Source organism: Panthera uncia, chromosome C2 (genome assembly GCF_023721935.1).
Source record: "Panthera uncia isolate 11264 chromosome C2, Puncia_PCG_1.0, whole genome shotgun sequence".
In the NCBI taxonomy this organism is placed as follows: Eukaryota; Metazoa; Chordata; class Mammalia; order Carnivora; family Felidae; genus Panthera; species Panthera uncia.
This window is the reverse complement of record NC_064810.1, coordinates 2,506,276-2,523,134: the sequence shown is the minus strand read 5'-3', so window position 1 is coordinate 2,523,134 and position 16,859 is coordinate 2,506,276. Positions and strand designations below refer to the sequence as shown.

At 45.8% G+C, this 16,859-nt stretch overlaps 1 protein-coding gene across 2 annotated transcripts in view; it reads right to left on the bottom strand.

Moving 5' to 3' along the window:
* Nucleotides 1–16,859, bottom strand: part of HSF2BP (heat shock transcription factor 2 binding protein) — a 93,019-nt gene that overhangs the window by 47,626 nt on the left and 28,534 nt on the right. For both annotated transcript variants that reach the window (XM_049627773.1, XM_049627774.1), the window contains exons 6-7: nt 15,566–15,698; nt 12,677–12,794 (exon numbers count right to left, since the gene is read on the bottom strand). In XM_049627773.1, the coding sequence (XP_049483730.1) occupies nt 12,677–12,794; nt 15,566–15,698 (251 nt within the window). The remainder of the gene's footprint in view (nt 1–12,676; nt 12,795–15,565; nt 15,699–16,859) is intronic.

Sequence of the window (16,859 nt, the reverse complement as noted above, 5' to 3'; positions counted from 1 at the left end):
ACACTCTACCTATTCTGTAGCTGACAAAGGTTTAGATCATTCCTAGTACGTGCTATTACAAATGCAGATGCCATGACATTTCTGCACTAGTGTCCTAGTGTTTACAGCTAAAACTTTTTCTGGAGTATGTGCGCAAAAGGGGATTACCTGTTCCAGGCATAAGCATATTAACCTCAACAGATGCTGCCCACCTGCCTTCGTCTCCCTCCCACCAGCAGCGGACAGGTGTAAGCATTCTCAGGCCTCGCATCTCTCCACAGCTCTTAACTGTCAGACACTGATTTTTTTCAATGAGATAGAATGAAGTTATCTCATAATGGTAATAATTTGCATTATGATTGAAGCCAAGAATCTTTTTCCATATTTATGAAGCTTGCCAGTGTTTCCTTTGTGAACTGCCTGATGATCTCTTTTGCCCATATGTGTATTACATTATTTGCTTTTTCTTAATGAAAATGCCAAATATAGATTTTTTGTTTTTTTAAAAAGTGTACATAGAATGATCAAACTGGGTAGGCTGAAACCCTTAAAATGCCTTTAAGAAAAATCAAGGTTATATTCAAACTACCACCTACCAATTGAAAACTTAGCATTTGACTAATTCACTGAGTGTTAAACATTTTGTGGCTGCAAGCTCTACCGCCTGAAAAATAAAATATAGTAGCTCCCAGGCCCCAAATGTTAGAAACATTTTAGAAGCTTTGTTGACCTTTGTTAATATCTGGAAATGCTGCCAACTCTAAGGAATTTGAACATAACCTAAGATTTTGTCCTCCAATGTATGTCCCTCTTCAAAATATTTAACCATTAACCACCATCCTAGAAATACGCTGTAATGTCCATAATAATAACTTCCCAGGGCACCTGGGTGACTCAGTCAGTTGAGCGTCTCGACTTCGGCTCAGGTCATGATCTCTCGATTTGTGGGTTCGAGCCCCACGTCAGGCTCTGTGCTGACGGCTCAGAGCCTGGACACTGCTTCGGATTCTGTGTCTCCCTCTCTGTCCCTCCCCTGCTCATGTTCTGTCTCTGTCTCAAAAATAAAAATAAACACTAAACAAAATAATAACAATAGCTTTCCTACTACTTAGGATTAATAAAGTTTAGTAACAATTAAGAAAACGCAATCACGTTTGAAGATTTCTTTTCAACTGGAATTAAGCTGTTCCTTATGTGAAGGTTTCAGCTCACCCAAATGCTGGTTACACTCTGTACGACTTTAACAACAAACAGGTATAACCAGACCCTAGAGAGTGAATGTCTGCCTCCTTTGCTCATTTAGCATCATTTACTGAGTACCTTCTGTGTATCAGGCCTTGGGAATACAGAGCTGAAGCACGGTCTGTGGCACCCAGAAGTTTCCAGCAAAGGGAGGAGAGATGAGCAATGCATCCACTGAGTGCACTGTGGTGCCTGCAGAGTTCCCTCTCCAAGCTTAGAGTCCTAAGTGTAGTCCTAAAACACGGCCACTATGACATTTGGGGGAAATGCTTCTAGAACCATCTTTATAAAGTACAGTCTGGGTTCTCACCTTCCAAGTTCTCTCCTCTTTGGAAACTGGGATTCCAAGGGAAAAATCAGCCCAATGGTCCTTAGGATGGGGAATCATCACTCAAGGAGGCTCAGCTCTGCAAATGTAGCTATGACCACGCAAGACTGCAACCGTTCCAAAACATAATAATGCTAGTCTGGCCATAAAGTATGAACTGGTTTTCTGCAGAACTCACAAGCTGGTTCTGCACCAGAGGAAATCTCTGCACCTGGGAGACTGCAGGTACAAGACTTCTCACTGACTAAACCCTACTGATGACATCTGGAAAGCCGTCAAGTGGACCAACAAACAACTTCAAGTAGCAGGGCCAAGTACATCCCCTACTGCAAAGGTGCTTCTATAATCGTCCCTCCATGTGCCTGGGCGAAAAACGCCTTTGCGGAGCTTCTGTGCTCTCCAGCCTTCCCGTAAACACCGTATGTTCCCCGGGCCCTCCCCGCCAGCTGGGGAGCCACCGTGAACCCGGGGCCTCCAGCAAACCCGTTCAGTGGCCCTAAGTAGCAGCTACGACAAGATGCTAAAAGGCCTCGCATGGTCTGTTTGATAGGATTGGTAAAACCACGATGCAAGGCAATGACAATCAGTTACTGAGAAAGTTAAGTACAAAAGAAATAGAAGGTACTTAGAAAGGCCCAAGTTACTCTGATTCCTGGAATCCAGACCCCCCACGTGAAACAAAGATTTTGTTGGTCCAGCTCTCGAGTGTCAAGAACGACAACACCCGTGTCACGCTACAAGCAGTGGGGAGGGACAAGACCCAACCAGGAGAGGCTCAGCGTCCACCACAGCAGGCTGAGTGCCAGCGCGGTGCACGTTGGCCTGTGAGGGCCCCAAGGTCCGGGTACAAGCCGGACACGGCAGAGTGCGCCAGGTGCCGCGCGCCCGCCTGCGTGACCTGAAGCTGGAGGCGGAGGACGAGAGCTGGTGCCGGTGGCGACAGGGGCTGCTTGACCCGGCCCGCACGGACTGCCAGGTGATAACGGAAGTGCCGGAGAAGAGGTGGACGGGAGCCCCTGCGGCTTGCCGGCGGCTGGTAGCGCTGACCTCCCCCGCCTTGGCTGACGGAGCCTGGTGGAGGGCCGGCCTGGGCTGAGAGGCTGAGAGGCTGCTGTGTGAGGACGTGACAAATACCCACAGGGAAGGCGGTCCTGGCTGGGGCAGCAGGAAGGCGATCCCCTCGGAGGCCCAGATGCCAAGGCTCACGAGATACACCACTATAGCAAACGGCAGTCCGGCCATCCTGCTGGAACAGAACAAAGCACCTCGAGAGGCCCAGCAGCCGCCGGTGCGTCTGGCTACCAGATATAGGAAGTTTCTAGATTTGGAGTTAAAAAAGGGTCTTCCCCCAAAACAGGCAGATAAGCCAGGACAAGTGAGAAATTACACAAGCTGGGAGGACAGGACGCTGAAAGAACTCACCAAGGCCAAGTCACAAGAATGTCTCACTTGTCACCCTGTGGGTGTGTGCCACCCAAGAGACCTACTGGGTCCCACAGTAGGATCAAGTCTATTACAAGGCCAGTGGCCCACGGGGCCCACAGGGACTTCAAGAGGAAGCAAAAGGAACGAGGCACCATGAGACACCACCCTTCATGTTATGTCAGGTAAACCCAAGGCCACCCAAACTCCAGCAGAGCTGACAAATGGGCCTGGATTAAGGTTGTCACAGCACAAATGGGAGCTAAAAGGCTGATAAGGGCCAGTAGAGAGGGAGGATTTGAAAATGCCGAAGCAAGAGATGACGACCAACTGAGCAAAATCCCAGAGGGCAGCTAATCAAAACCAGAGGCAGAAGGACCAGTCACCCAAAATCCCAGAAGGCCTCAGGTTCCTCTGACACACAGAGAAGAAAGAGAGTGGGTGGGCATAAATGAGGCAGCCGCCATAAGTAAGGTCACGCCCATCCCCCAATGCTCCCTGGGTAGCAGGAAGGAAAGCCACTTGCTGGGAACACATCTGCAAGGGACCGAGGAACGGTGAAGTGGTCAAGGTCACAAAGAGTCTGAAGTCTGACCTGGCCACTCTGAAGACCAAAGCGGAGACTGGGGAGGACACAGACAGGGGCCCGGCAGGGGCTTCAGACCAGGAAAGGGTGAGATGGCATGGCTGCACTGGGAACCTTCTGGTCAAGCATCACTGAGCAGCCCTGGCGTAGGAAAGGAGAAGGCCCATGGCCGGTCCAAGGCTGGAGCATCAGGAAAAGGGGGGGTGGGGGGGGCCTGTGACTGCCAACAGGCAAGTAGAAACCCGGTGTGTTCCCCAACGGGATCCCGGCGAGTGCGACAGAAGGCAAGCTGGCCAGGGAGGGTGACAGTCAGAAGGAGCAGGAGCTTAAGGGGCAATGAGGAGGGAGCAGGAACAGAGAGGATATGTACCTGAGCGCCGCAGTGGGCTCTGCCATGTCAGAGGCTGAAATGCGTGGCGGCAAGACTGGGTTATTCACGGTGTAGAGCAGCAGCATCTCTGGAACCGGGAAAGGCAAGCAGCCTTGACATCAGAGCATTGAAAGCATCACCACAAACACGATCGAGACATTCAAGACCGAAGGGAATGGCAGGCAGGGGGGTGGGGGGAGGGCAGGGGAGGAAAAGCTGAGAAACACTCGTGAAGTTCACAGTCCAGAGGCCCAGGCTCACTGGAAGACTGAGCCCGGGTCACGGGACTACAGAATGTGTCCTCCCCGTGACATCTCACCACCATGTTACTAAAAGGCTGTTTACAGCACTTCCTTCTACCCAGGTCACCTGGATGGTTATCGAGAAAAAAAATCATAAGGCAAAAGGCAAAAAAAAAAAAAAAAAAAAAAAAAACCCATTTGCAGACAAAGCAAGCAACACAGCCAGACACGGCCGAGATGCCTGAGTCGTCAGACCAGGAATTCAGAACAACCATGACGAATACGCTAAGGGCTCTGATGGATAAAGCAGACCGCACGCAAGAGCAGACGGGCAAACGTAAGCAGAGAGATGGAAATCCTGAGGAAGAACCAGAAAGAAATTCTAGACACAAAACCACTGTGGCAGAAATAGAGGATGCCTTTCATGGGCTTCCTAGTGGGCTGGACATGGCTGGCAAAAGCATCTCTGAGCTGGACAACGCAGCCACAGAAAGCTGCAGAACTGAAAAGCAAAGGGAACAAAGACAAAACCCAAACAGAACACCCAAGGACTGTGGGACGATAAGGGAGGTGTAACCTCCGGGCAGCGGGAATCCGGGAGGAGAAGAGAGAGAGAAAGCTGCAGAAACATGCTTGAAACAACGATGGCTGAGAATTCCCTACCCTGACATCAGACACCAGACCCCAGATCTGGGAGGCTCCGAGGACACCAAGCAGGGTAAGTGCAAAAATCATGTGCCCCTGGGCACAGCACTGCCAAACTGTAGAGAATCAAAGAGGAAGAAAAAGTCCTGAAAGGAGCCAGAGAAAAGATCACCTCACCTACAGGACCAGAGATGAGATCCCATCAGCTTCTCTACAGAAGCCACACAAGCACAGAGAGAGGACAGTGAAATTTTTAAAGGGTTGAGAAGGGAAAAAACAAAACAAAACAACAACAACAACAAAAAAAAAAACCCAGAATTCTGCATCCAGTGAAAGTATCCTTAGAAAATGAAACAGAAACAAAGACTTTCTTAGACAAACAAAAATTATAATTTGTTGCCAGTAGACCTGCCTTGCAAGAAATGTTAAAATCTCCTTAAAGGAACATAAGTCACTGAAGGAAAAGTTACAAGTTGTATTTCTCTTTTCCTTACTTGATCTAACAGCAGTTCATTCAAAGTAACAGCAAGGAGGGTAGTCGTGATCATGACTGATGAGTATGTGAAATGAACCACGGCACTGTGCCAGGCACGGGAGGGAGGAGCGGGATGGTCGTGTTACCATAAGGGGCCCCTGTACCTGGGAGCAGGCAGCGTTATCCGAAAGGGGATCAGGATGACCTGTAAATGTATTGCAAGCTGCAGGGCGACCACCGAAAAAGGTAAAAGAGAAGTAACCTGAGATGCTAAGAAAGGAGAGGAAATGGAACCATATCACCTGCTCAGTTAAAACCATGAAAGGCAGAAAGAGAGTGGAGGACAAAAACAGGACAAAGACCAAGGGCGACAGAGAAACAAGGATGGCAGGCAGTCACCCAACTCCACCAGTTACCTCTGTGAATGTCCAGGGTCCAAGTGCACCAACAGAAAGACAGAGATCGTCAGAGTGGATCAAAAGACACAGCTCCACCATCGGTAGTCTACAAGAAATCTACTTTAAATATAAAAATAAATATAGATTAAAAATAAATGGATGGAGGAAAATATACCATGTTAACACTAATCAAAAGAAAGCCAGGAGCAGCTCAGTTAATTTCAGAAAAAGCAGACTTCAAAGCAAGGAAAATTATCAGTGATAAAAAAGGGTATTGCACAGGGGCACCTGGGTGGCTCAGTCAATTGAGCGTCCAACTCTGGATTTCAGCTCAAGCCATGACCTCAAAGTTCGTAAGATTGAGCCCCGCATCAGGTTCTGCACTGACAGTGTGGAGCCTGTTTGAGATTCTCGTTCTCCCTCTCTCTCTCTGCCCCTCCCCTGCTTATGCCCTGCCTCTCAAAACTAAATAAATAAACTTAAAAAAAAGAAGGGTATTACATAACAATAAAGGGGTCAATTCTCCAAAGAGACATAACAATTGTTACCATATATGCACCTAACAACAGAGTGTCAAACTAAGTGAGGCAAAAGATGATAGAACTACAAAGAGAAAAAGATGAATCCACCTTACAGCTGGAGACTTTCACATCACTGCAACCACAATGGAATGCAACTAGAAATTAGTAACAGAAAAATAACTGGAAAATCCCTAAATACTTGGAGATTAAAGAACACACTTCTAAATAACACGAATTAAAGAAGTCTCAAGAAAAATTTAAAAATATTTTGGGGCACCTGGGTGGCTCAGTCGGCTAAGCGTCTGACTTCAGCTAGACTTCATGATTTCATGCTCTGTGGGTTTGAGCCCTGCCTCGGGCTCAGTGCTGACTGCTCAGAGCGTGGAGCCTGCTTCAGATTCTGTGTGTCTCTATCTCTCTGCCCCTCCCCTGCTCATGCTTTCTCTCTGTCTCTCTCTCTCAAAAATAAACATTAAAGGGGCATCTGGGTGACTCAGTCAGTTAAGCGTCCGACTTCGGCTCAGGTCATGATCTCACAGTTTGTGGGTTTGGGCCCCGCGTTGGGCTCTGTGCTGGCAGCTCAGAGCCTGGAGCCTGCTTCCGATTCTGTGTCTCCCTCTCTCTCTGCCCCTCTCCCCCCATGCTCTCGCTCTCTCTCTCTGTTTCAAAAAACAAAAAATAAAGATTAAAAAAGAAAAAGATTATCAATGAAACTTAATATAGGAAACCAGCAGAGAAAAATCAATAAAACCAAAACTGTTTCTTTGAAAAGAACAATAAAATTGACAGAGAATACATATTACTAATATCAGAAATAAAAAGAAACATTACTACAGATCCCATGGAAATTGAAAGGATAATAACCTAATACTATGAACAACTCTATGCCCACAAATTTGATAACCTAGATAATATGAATCAATTCCTTACAAGACACAATCTGCCAAAACTCATACAAGAAGAAACAGATGATCTGTATAGGCCCTTATCTATTAAGAAATTGAGAAAATAATAACTTTCCAAAACAGAAAGCACCAGGCCCAGATGGGTTCACTGGTCAATTCTACCAAATGTTTAAGAAATTATACCAATTCTCTACAATCTCTTTCAGAGGAGAGAAGCAGAGAGAATATTTCCTAACTCATTCTTTGAGAACAGCATTACCCAAACACCAAAACCAGACAAAGACATTGTAAGAAAACTACAGACCAATACCTCTCATGAACATAGATGGAAAAACCCTCAACAAAATATTAGCAAACTGAAATAAAAAAAGTATAAATAGAATTTACACCACGACCAAGTGAGATTTAACCTAGGTATCCAAGGCTGGTTCAATATTCAAAAATCAATTACTATAATCCATCATATCAAGAGACTAAAAAAAAAAAAATCACAAAATCATACCAATAGATGCAGAACAAGCATTTGACAAAATCCAACATCCATCCATGAAAAAAGTCTCTCGGTAAACTAGGAATAGTTTATTTGACAAACTTGATAAACAGTATTTACAAAAAACCTATAGCTAACATACTTAATGGTAAGAAAGTCAAATGTTTTCCACTAAGATCAGGTACAAGGTCAGGATGTCCCCTCTCACCACTCTTTTTCAACATCATGCTGCAAGTCCCTATTAATGCAGGAAGTTAAGAAAATATAGTAAAAGATATACAGATGGGGAAGAAAGAAATAAAACTGTCTTTGTTCACAGGTAACATAATCATCTATGTAGAAAATCTGGAAGAATCAACCAAAAAAGCCTCCCAGAACTAATAAGATTATAGCAAGGTTTTGGATACCAGGTTGACATACAAAAGTCAGCTGCTTTCCTATATACCAACAATGTACAAGTAGAATTTGAAATAAAAAATGCAATATCATTCACATTTAGCACCCCCTACAAATTAAATACTCAGGTATATATCTAACAAGATATATACAAGATACATATGTAGAACGTGACAAAACTCTGATGAATTAAATCAAAGAACTAAATAAATGGAGGAAAGAAAGAAAAGAGAGAGAAGGAGAAGAAGGAAGGAAGGAAGACATATAGACAGAGATATTCCATGTTCATGGATAGGAAGATTCAATGTGAAGATGTCAGTTCTTCCCAACTTGATCTTTAGATTCACCACAATCCCAATCAAAATTCCAGCAGGTTGTTTTGTGGGTATCACTAAACTGACTCTAAGTTTATATAGAGTGGCAAAAGACCCAGAATAGCCTACATAATACTGAATAACAACAAAGTTGTAGGACTAACATCACCTGACTTCAGGACTCACTACAAAGCTACAGTGATCAAGATGACGTGATACTGGAAAAAGAACAGACAAATAGATCAATGGAACAGAATAAAGAGCTCAGTAATAGATCCACACAAACATAGTTAACTGATCTTCAACAAAGGAGCAAAGGCAACACAATGGAGCAAAGACAGTCTCTTCAACAAGTGGTACTAGAACAAGTGGACATCCACACGCAAAAAAATAAATCTAGACATGGACATTACACCCTTCCCAAAAATTACCTCAAAGTGAATCACAGGCCTAATTGTAAAATAAAATACTATACGGCTCCCAGGGTGTAACACAGGAGAACACCTATGACCCGTACATGGTGATGCCTTATGTAGACACAACACCAGAGGTCCAGTAAAACAAATACTTGATGAGCTAGACTGCATTAAAATTAAGAGCTTCTGCTCTGTGAAAGACCATGTCAAGAGATTAAGAAGACAAGCCACAGACTGAGAGAAAATACTTGCAAATGACACAGCTGATAGAAGAATATTATCCAAAATATACAAAGAACTCTCAAAAAACTCAAAGCCATGAAAAGATATGAAAGAACCTTAAAAGATTATTACTAAGTAAAAGAAGCCAGTCTGAGAAAGCTTTCAACTGTATGACACTGTGGAAAAGGCAAAACCATGGAGACAATACATAGATCAAGAACTGTCAGGGGCTGGGGCAGGTAAGAAATGAACAGGTAGAACACAGAAGATTTCTAAGGCAGTGAAAATACTCTGTATACTGTTAATGAACATATGCCATAATACATTAGCCCCAATCCACGGAATGTGCAACACTAAGAGTAAACTTAGGTAAATTATGGTCTTTGGGTGACTATGTTGTGTCAGTGCAGGTTCACTGCTGGCAAAAAAAAACCAAAACCAAAACAAAAACAAAAAAAAACATTCTCGTGAATGATACTGATAGTGGAAAAGGCTATGTATGTGTTGGGACACAGTATATGGAAAATCTCTGTATTTTCCAGTAAATTTTGCTGTGAAACTAAAACTGCTCTAAAAGATTTAAATCTTTTAAAAAAAATCCCCTTCTCTGGGTCTAAGGCACCCAAGCTGCTGAAAATGAGTAGCCTTTAGCCACAGAAGCAGAAAGGAAAGCAAACTTTCCAGGATAGAGGCAAGTTACAGTCAAGACAAGGAGAGGCCAAAAAGAAAAGTTTACTTACAGTACAAAAAAGGTCCTGGTTCCAGAGGACTCAAGGTCACGAGTTAGCAGTGAAGAAAAGCATGAACAAATGGCACGCAAATCAGAAGACAGCCAAAAATGATAACGTGAGGAGACCCACAAGAGGCTGGTGCAGGCTGAGATCCCAAGCAGGTCTGAGGCGAACAGTCTATCCACTTTTGCTCCAGGCTTTGCTCTCTGTCAGGTGAAAAACTGCCAAGCAGTCAAGCAAACGTCTCTGAACGCAAGTCTGCCCATCTCCCAGTGCAGGACAGGGGCTGCCTAACATGCAAAGGCCCAGAGCTTCATGTACTGGAACCAGAGAGACTAGAAGACACACAGACCCTGTACAAAGCCTTGCCTCGGAAGTGCAGGAGGGGGCTAACTGGCCCCCAAACACTGACCTTGTACGGACCACAGAGGCACGAGAGACAACGGTGTAGTATCCAGAACGCAAAAAAACAGCAAGTCATTATGAAAAATACAACCCAACAGAAAACAGGCAAGAGACATGAACAGGTAATTCCCAGGAAAAACAATGTTACGAAAAAGTGAAAAGAGTTTCAACCTTACCAGTAATATACACCTAAAGACAGGCAGACGGATGTAGATAATACAAATATCCTTGATTAGAAAATAATAAACAGTGAAGTGCTGAGGAAGGTGTGGGAGACACAGAACTCTGATGCCCTGTGGGTGGAAGTGTGTACTTTGGTGACCCATCTGGCAGCGTCTTATCAAACTAAAAGTGTGCACGTCTTACTTCTCAAACATTGCATTTTTGGGAAAACTCCTAGAGAAAGAAAGCCTCACACAGGTTAGCAAGGAGATATTTGCCAAAGATGTTCACTACACTATTACATTTGCAGGGTAAAACCTGAAAATAACCTAATGTCCATCAATCTGGGATAAGATAATCCAAATGTTACATCTTTTTGGTGCAAGATATTTCAAAGGAATTAACTACGGGCACAGACAACTCCCAAAAATATACACAAAACTATACAAGTTATATGTTATGTTGTATTATATGTATCACTCGCGGACATGTATTTGTTAGTATAAAATACTGGAGCAGACTCAAGAATCTGGTTCCAGATAAGATGGGGGTGAACATGCCCCACCCTCTTGGTTCCACTGAATGCAGCTATGAATTCTGAACAGAATACACGGAGCAGCGATGTGAAGCCCCTGAAAAGGAAACAGCAGCAGACAGAACGGGCACAAGTCCAGAGTTAGAAGAACCACCAAACACGCAGCGAGTTCACCACTCAGCCCCCAAGCGCAGGCGTGGCAGTGACTCGCGTAAGAACGCGCACCGGAAGACCTCTTGTCGGGCTCGAGCAGTAGGAAGGGACTCTGCCGGCAGCGGGGCCCCCAAATAACTCCCACTGTGTGAGCAGGAAATCTTCCTCACCGCCGGAAGGAACCGTGACCCTCTGAACCCCTGCTGCCGGGCACAGCTGCAGAAGCACAGGACGCAGCAGGGCACGCGGAACGCCGGCACTCCAGGCGAAGGGCTGGAAGGGGAGCCCTGGGTAACCAACAAGTACCAAGCACACCGTGGAGAGTTCAAGAGCTCAGGCGAGCGACCCCGCAAGGTGGTTCGTAAACCCCGGCCTCACGCCAAGCTAGGCATGTGTGAATCTAATCAGAAAGAGCATACCCCAGCCTGAGAACTAAATTGCCAGCGATCGCCAGGGTTTTAGGCTGACGCGGGTGGTACACGGGAGGGGCAGACCCAGCTGTCCTGCGAAGGCCTTCTGAAACTGCAAAGGGCGCTGAAAACACAATACAGAGGAGGCAGGTGAGAACCTGTCCCTTGGACCCAACCAGGCTGTCTGCTCCAACAAAAACATCAACGTTTTCCACAGTTTAAAAAAGACCACGGGTCTCAAAATATAATATTCAAATATCCACAGTACAACCCAAAATTACTCAGCACACAAAAAATAGGAAAAATCCCAACTCACATGGGAAAAGATAACCAAGAGACACCACGCCAAGATGACAGAGACAACGAAATGTTCCAAGGAGGGAAGCCACCGCTCAGAATGAACAGTGTAGGAGGCAGAATCCTAAAATGGCCCAAGACCTCCTGCCCTGACCCCCAGGCTGAACACATAACACCCCGGTCACGTTCAGTTACACGGCGGAGAGTCTCGGCACACCTACCTGAGGTTACTAATCGGGTGCCTCTGGCTTATCAAAAGGGAGTTTATCCAGTTGTGCCTAAGCTACACCCCCGAGCCCATCCACGTACAGCACCTTCTCTGGCTGGCAGCGGAAGAGGAAGTCTGAGAGCTTCCAGGTTAAGGACTCAGTGAGCCACTGGACCTTGAAGACGGGTGCCTCACAGGATCAGAAACTCCGTCAGCCCAGGAAGCTGAGACAGCCCCACAGGCCAGTCAGTGAGGAAACGAGGACCTGAGTCCTATAAGTGCAGGGAGCTGGATTCGCCAGCATCCTGAACGTGCCCCAGGTGGGCCCTCTGGAGCCTCCGGAAAAGAGCCCGGCCTGGACAACACCTCGGCTTTGGCCGTGTGAGGCCCCGCTCAGAGAGCCCAGGTGAGCTCTCTCGGACTCCTGACCCGCAGGACTGTGAAGCAGGTGCTGTTTGAGCCACGAAGTTTGTTACCCAGTAGAAAACAAAGGCAGATTTGGCACCTGGAGGTAGGACACTGCTGTAACGATCTCCTATTTAAGTTCACTTTGAGGTAATTAAGATGACCTTCAAGTGTCACATGATAGCATTTGGGACTCACCGACTGCTCTAAGGTGAGAACGAGAACACTCTTTTTGTTTATTATTTTTCTAAAATAGTACTGAACAAAGAGTGCATCCCTTAATTCTCCGGGCAACGTGTTTCTTCTATTTTTTTAGAATTATTGCCAAAGTAACTGTGTTTGCTTGAAAAAGAAGCCCCATCGGCAAATTCTAACTAACAGGTAAATAAACATGAGCTTTTTAACATCATCCAGCATACACTTTGAGTTTCGTGCACTGTCCTGGCTTCAAGTCTCCCAGAAGCTGCAGAAAGGTGTCCAACAGCACCCGACTTGAAGTAACCAAGAATTCTCGACCACATGCTATGGCAGCAACATCTGCAACAGAAAGATAAAAAAAAAAAAGCATCAAAATCGCTGTTACTTCAGAGTCCGGAAAAGTCTGCCCAAGATGGGATGCAGAGACCAGAGAGCACACAGGGAAGCCCTGGGACCACCTGCAGAGAGAAAGAGAAAGACACCGGGTGAGCCCCCAGCTGTCCCAGCCTCCGGAGGCAAGCGGAGCCGCCTCAGCTGAGGCCCCGCGCAGCGCAGAGTGGCACCTCGCCCTCCAGGCCCGAAGCAAGAGAAGCGACTGTCCTTGTTTGAAGACCTGAAGTTTCAGGTGCTTTGGTACAAGCGATGGAGAACAGGACATCGCTAAGGTACCAGTGAAGAAAAAGCTACAGAGCAGAAAACACACCTCGGTGGGCAACAGCACCCAACGAAACACAGCAAATTCACTGGTAAATAAAGTCCCAGACCACGTGTCCGATATCATGAGAGCAAACGCCGAGCCTGTACTTCACTGACTTACCAGTAACTACAGAGCAAACTACAAGGTAAATAAACTGAGTAAATGCCTACAAATAGCTCCAGGATTAGTCCATCTGTCCGGGAACGCTCGGGAGTCAGCCCTAAGACTACACCAAAAAGGGTTGCTCTATTGTAGTTTTTGCAGAAAACTGCTAAAATGTACCCATTTTTTTCTCAGTTTATTTTCCTTTAAAATGATTTGTAGAGGGGCAGGCGGATAGGTGGCTCAGTCGGGTAAGCGTCCGACTTCGGCTCAGGTCACGATCTCACACTTTGTGAGTTCAGGCCCCGTGTGGGGCTCTCTGCTGGCAGCTCAGAGCCTGGAGCCTGCTTCAGATTGTGTCTCCCTCTCTCTGTGCCCCTCCCCAGCTCACACTCCGTCTCTCTCTCTCTCTCTCTCTCTTACTCAAAATAAATAAACATTAACAACATTTTTTAGATATTTATAGATATTTCTGTTACCATAATAATCATATAATTTTAATAATAAAAAATAATCTTTAAATATATATATTTTAAAGTTTTTTTTTTTACATTATTTTATTTTTTAGAGACAGAGAGAGACAGAGCACAAGTGGGGGAGGGGCAGAGAGAGAGGGAGACACAGAATCTGAAACAGGCTCCAGGCTCTGAGCTGTCATCACAGAGCCCGACATGGGGCTCGAACTCACAAACCATAAGTCATGACCTGAGCTGAAGTCGGATGCTCAACCGACTGAACCACCCAGGCGTCCCAATATATATAAACATTTAAAAGTTTATTTATTTTGAGAGAGAGAGCAGAGGAGGGGCAGAGAGGAGAGAGAGAATCCTAAGCAGGCTCCATGCTGTCAGCACAGAGCCTGACGTGGGGCTTGAACCCATGAACCGAGAGTTTGTGACCTGAGCTAAAATCAAGTGTTGGAAGCTTAACCGACTGAGCCACCCAGGTGCCCCTCTCATTGTGGTTTTGATTTGCACTTCCCTGATGGCTAATGATGTTGAACATCCCTTCATGTGTTTATTGGCCATTTGTATGTTTACTTTGGAGAAATGTTTATTCAAGACTTTTGCCCATTTTGAACTGATTTATCTTTTATTACTATCTTTGAAGCTTTCGACCAACGTGTAAGCGAAGTAGAAGGCACGCTTTCTCTTTGTGAGTTCCCAGGTAAGCAACTCCAGGCAGGAAAAAACAAAGCCAAGTTGAGTTTGTAAGTTGGGCAACAGGCTGCTTTACCTGCTGGCCAACTGCCCCACCCCACACACTAAGCAGTAATTCAGGCGGTTCAGATTCACAACCCAACAGAATGACAAATCATATTCATCACAGACCTTTGGGTCCCCTGAAAACGGCAGAGAACCCGATCAAGTCGGCAAACGCCTTTGGTTTAAAAAGAGACTTTAAAACAACTTTAAAAGAGCAACTCGAGCCCCCTCCACCCCAAGGTGCGATATTGGAAGCACGCGGTGCCGTCCTGGAAAAGGGCTGGGCTGGGTCAGGACCACCCCAGACACCACCCGAGTCTCAATATCCACCTCAAAGAAGTATCACCGATTTGGCAGGAATCCCGAAGAGCATGTCTACACAGGATCTGCCTCCTTAGGACTTCAGTAGATGAAGGATGATGCCTCGAGGAAAATAAGACTTCCTCTCTCTTTAATAGCAGAGAATTACCCTAAGAGTGGCATAGGATACAGCAGAGAGGACAGAGCAACGTAACAGAGAAGATTGTAAAGAACAAAACAGTCATGGCAACACATCTCTTTCACTGACTTCAGAACTGTGACACTCACCAGTATGTATCACTTCCCGCTGTACTGAGACATGACTTATTACATTATTTAGTCATTTGGCTTTATCCCTTACAGTTTTATCATGTATTTGTATCATAAGAATAACTATAATCTTTGGGAAACAACTTAGGTTTCGTACCAAAACAACAGCAAGAGCCTCACTTACGCTTAGCTTAAGGCTTCTACTTTAGCTGGACATTAGCAAAATCACCAGATCTCCAAATAACAAGTAGCTAAACTTAAAAGTTTTGTTTTGACTTCTTTCCATGCGCAGAACTGAACGGAACACGCAGACTCATCTTGTTTCCTGGATCCGTCACCTTCCTCACCAGTGGGTGCTTATCAGAATCACCCGGGTACTGGTACTGGCCCGGCCCCACTGAATCAGACCCTCCAGGGTCAGGACCACAGGGCATCTGGAAAGTTCCTGGAGACGCTCCTGCACACACACCCCTGGCTGTAATCACCACTCCAGGCACACCTCTGACAGTTCACTGCATCTAAAAAGAATTACTTACTTGTTACGATCCCAGCCAAAGCAAACACAAACTGATTTTCATCAGAATCGAGCTCCTTGACATCCCCGTCCAGTGACTTCACAAAACTCTCCATTGTTTGACCAGTGATGTTGAAAAACTTCAAAGCTTTATCCTGAAAGTTTGGAAATGAAAAGTATCACACTTTTGCACCAATGCCACTACAAAACACAAGAGTGCAAGGGCGCAGAAGAAAAGCTTGTTTTAATTATCGGAAGCAGTGGTTAGAAGTCTGCTCCTTCATGACAAGTTCCCACTGAAAAGACCAGAAACAGGACGTTTGGAAAACTGTAGAAAAATTACCCTCGCAGACAGAAAGTAAAACAAAATCCATGTGAGGGAAGAGCTCAAATTTGTGCAGCAGTGGAAGCATCAGAGTGGGCTCACCCAGCACGCACCAGGAAGAGCTAGAAAAATACAGTGTTTGTTCTAGGCATGAAACCATAGGTTGCAACCTTTGGAGAATGGATTTTCAAATACAATCGCAACAGAAACTTCAACTTGTCAAGAGATGAAGGCAGTGAGCAGGCTTGTCTGGCAGTTTAATGAATCTGCGTTACTTGGCAAAAGTATCTCCCAGTTTGCAGAACCTCTGAAGCATTTCCTGGGGGCGGGGGGGGGGGCTGGGGCTCTAAGGAATAGCTGAGAAGCCAACGTGCTTGCAGATGGCACGAGGCTGCTTCGTGGACTGATACAAGTGTTCTCAGACTGGGCTGTGCTGATGATCACACAACTCTGGAAATGAGCTAAAACCACTGAATTGTACACTCACAAATGGGTGAATTATATGGTACGTAAGCTACACCTCAATAAATGTGAAAATACAGGGGCGCCTGGGTGGCGCAGTCGGTTAAGCGTCCGACTTCAGCCAGGTCACGATCTCGTGGTCAGTGAGTTCGAGCCCCGAGTCGGGCTCTGGGCTGATGGCTCGGAGCCTGGAGCCTGTTTCCGATTCTGTGTCTCCCTCTCTCTCTGCCCCTCCCCCGTTCATGCTCTGTCTCTCTCTGTCCCAAAAATAAAAAAAAACGTTGAAAAAAAAATTTTAAATAAATAAATAAATAAATAAATGTGAAAATACAACCAATCTCTCCACCTAAAGTCACACGTGTTTACTTCTCTAAGTCATAAGTAATTCATTGCAGGTCTCCCACCAGACATCCCTGACTTGTACTTCCATTCACGACCACACCACTCTCCTCGAGGGCAGCCACAGCCTCCTTGGTCCCTCTGGTCCTCTGGCACCACGCCTGCCTCAGGCGCCGAACCCCCCCCCCCC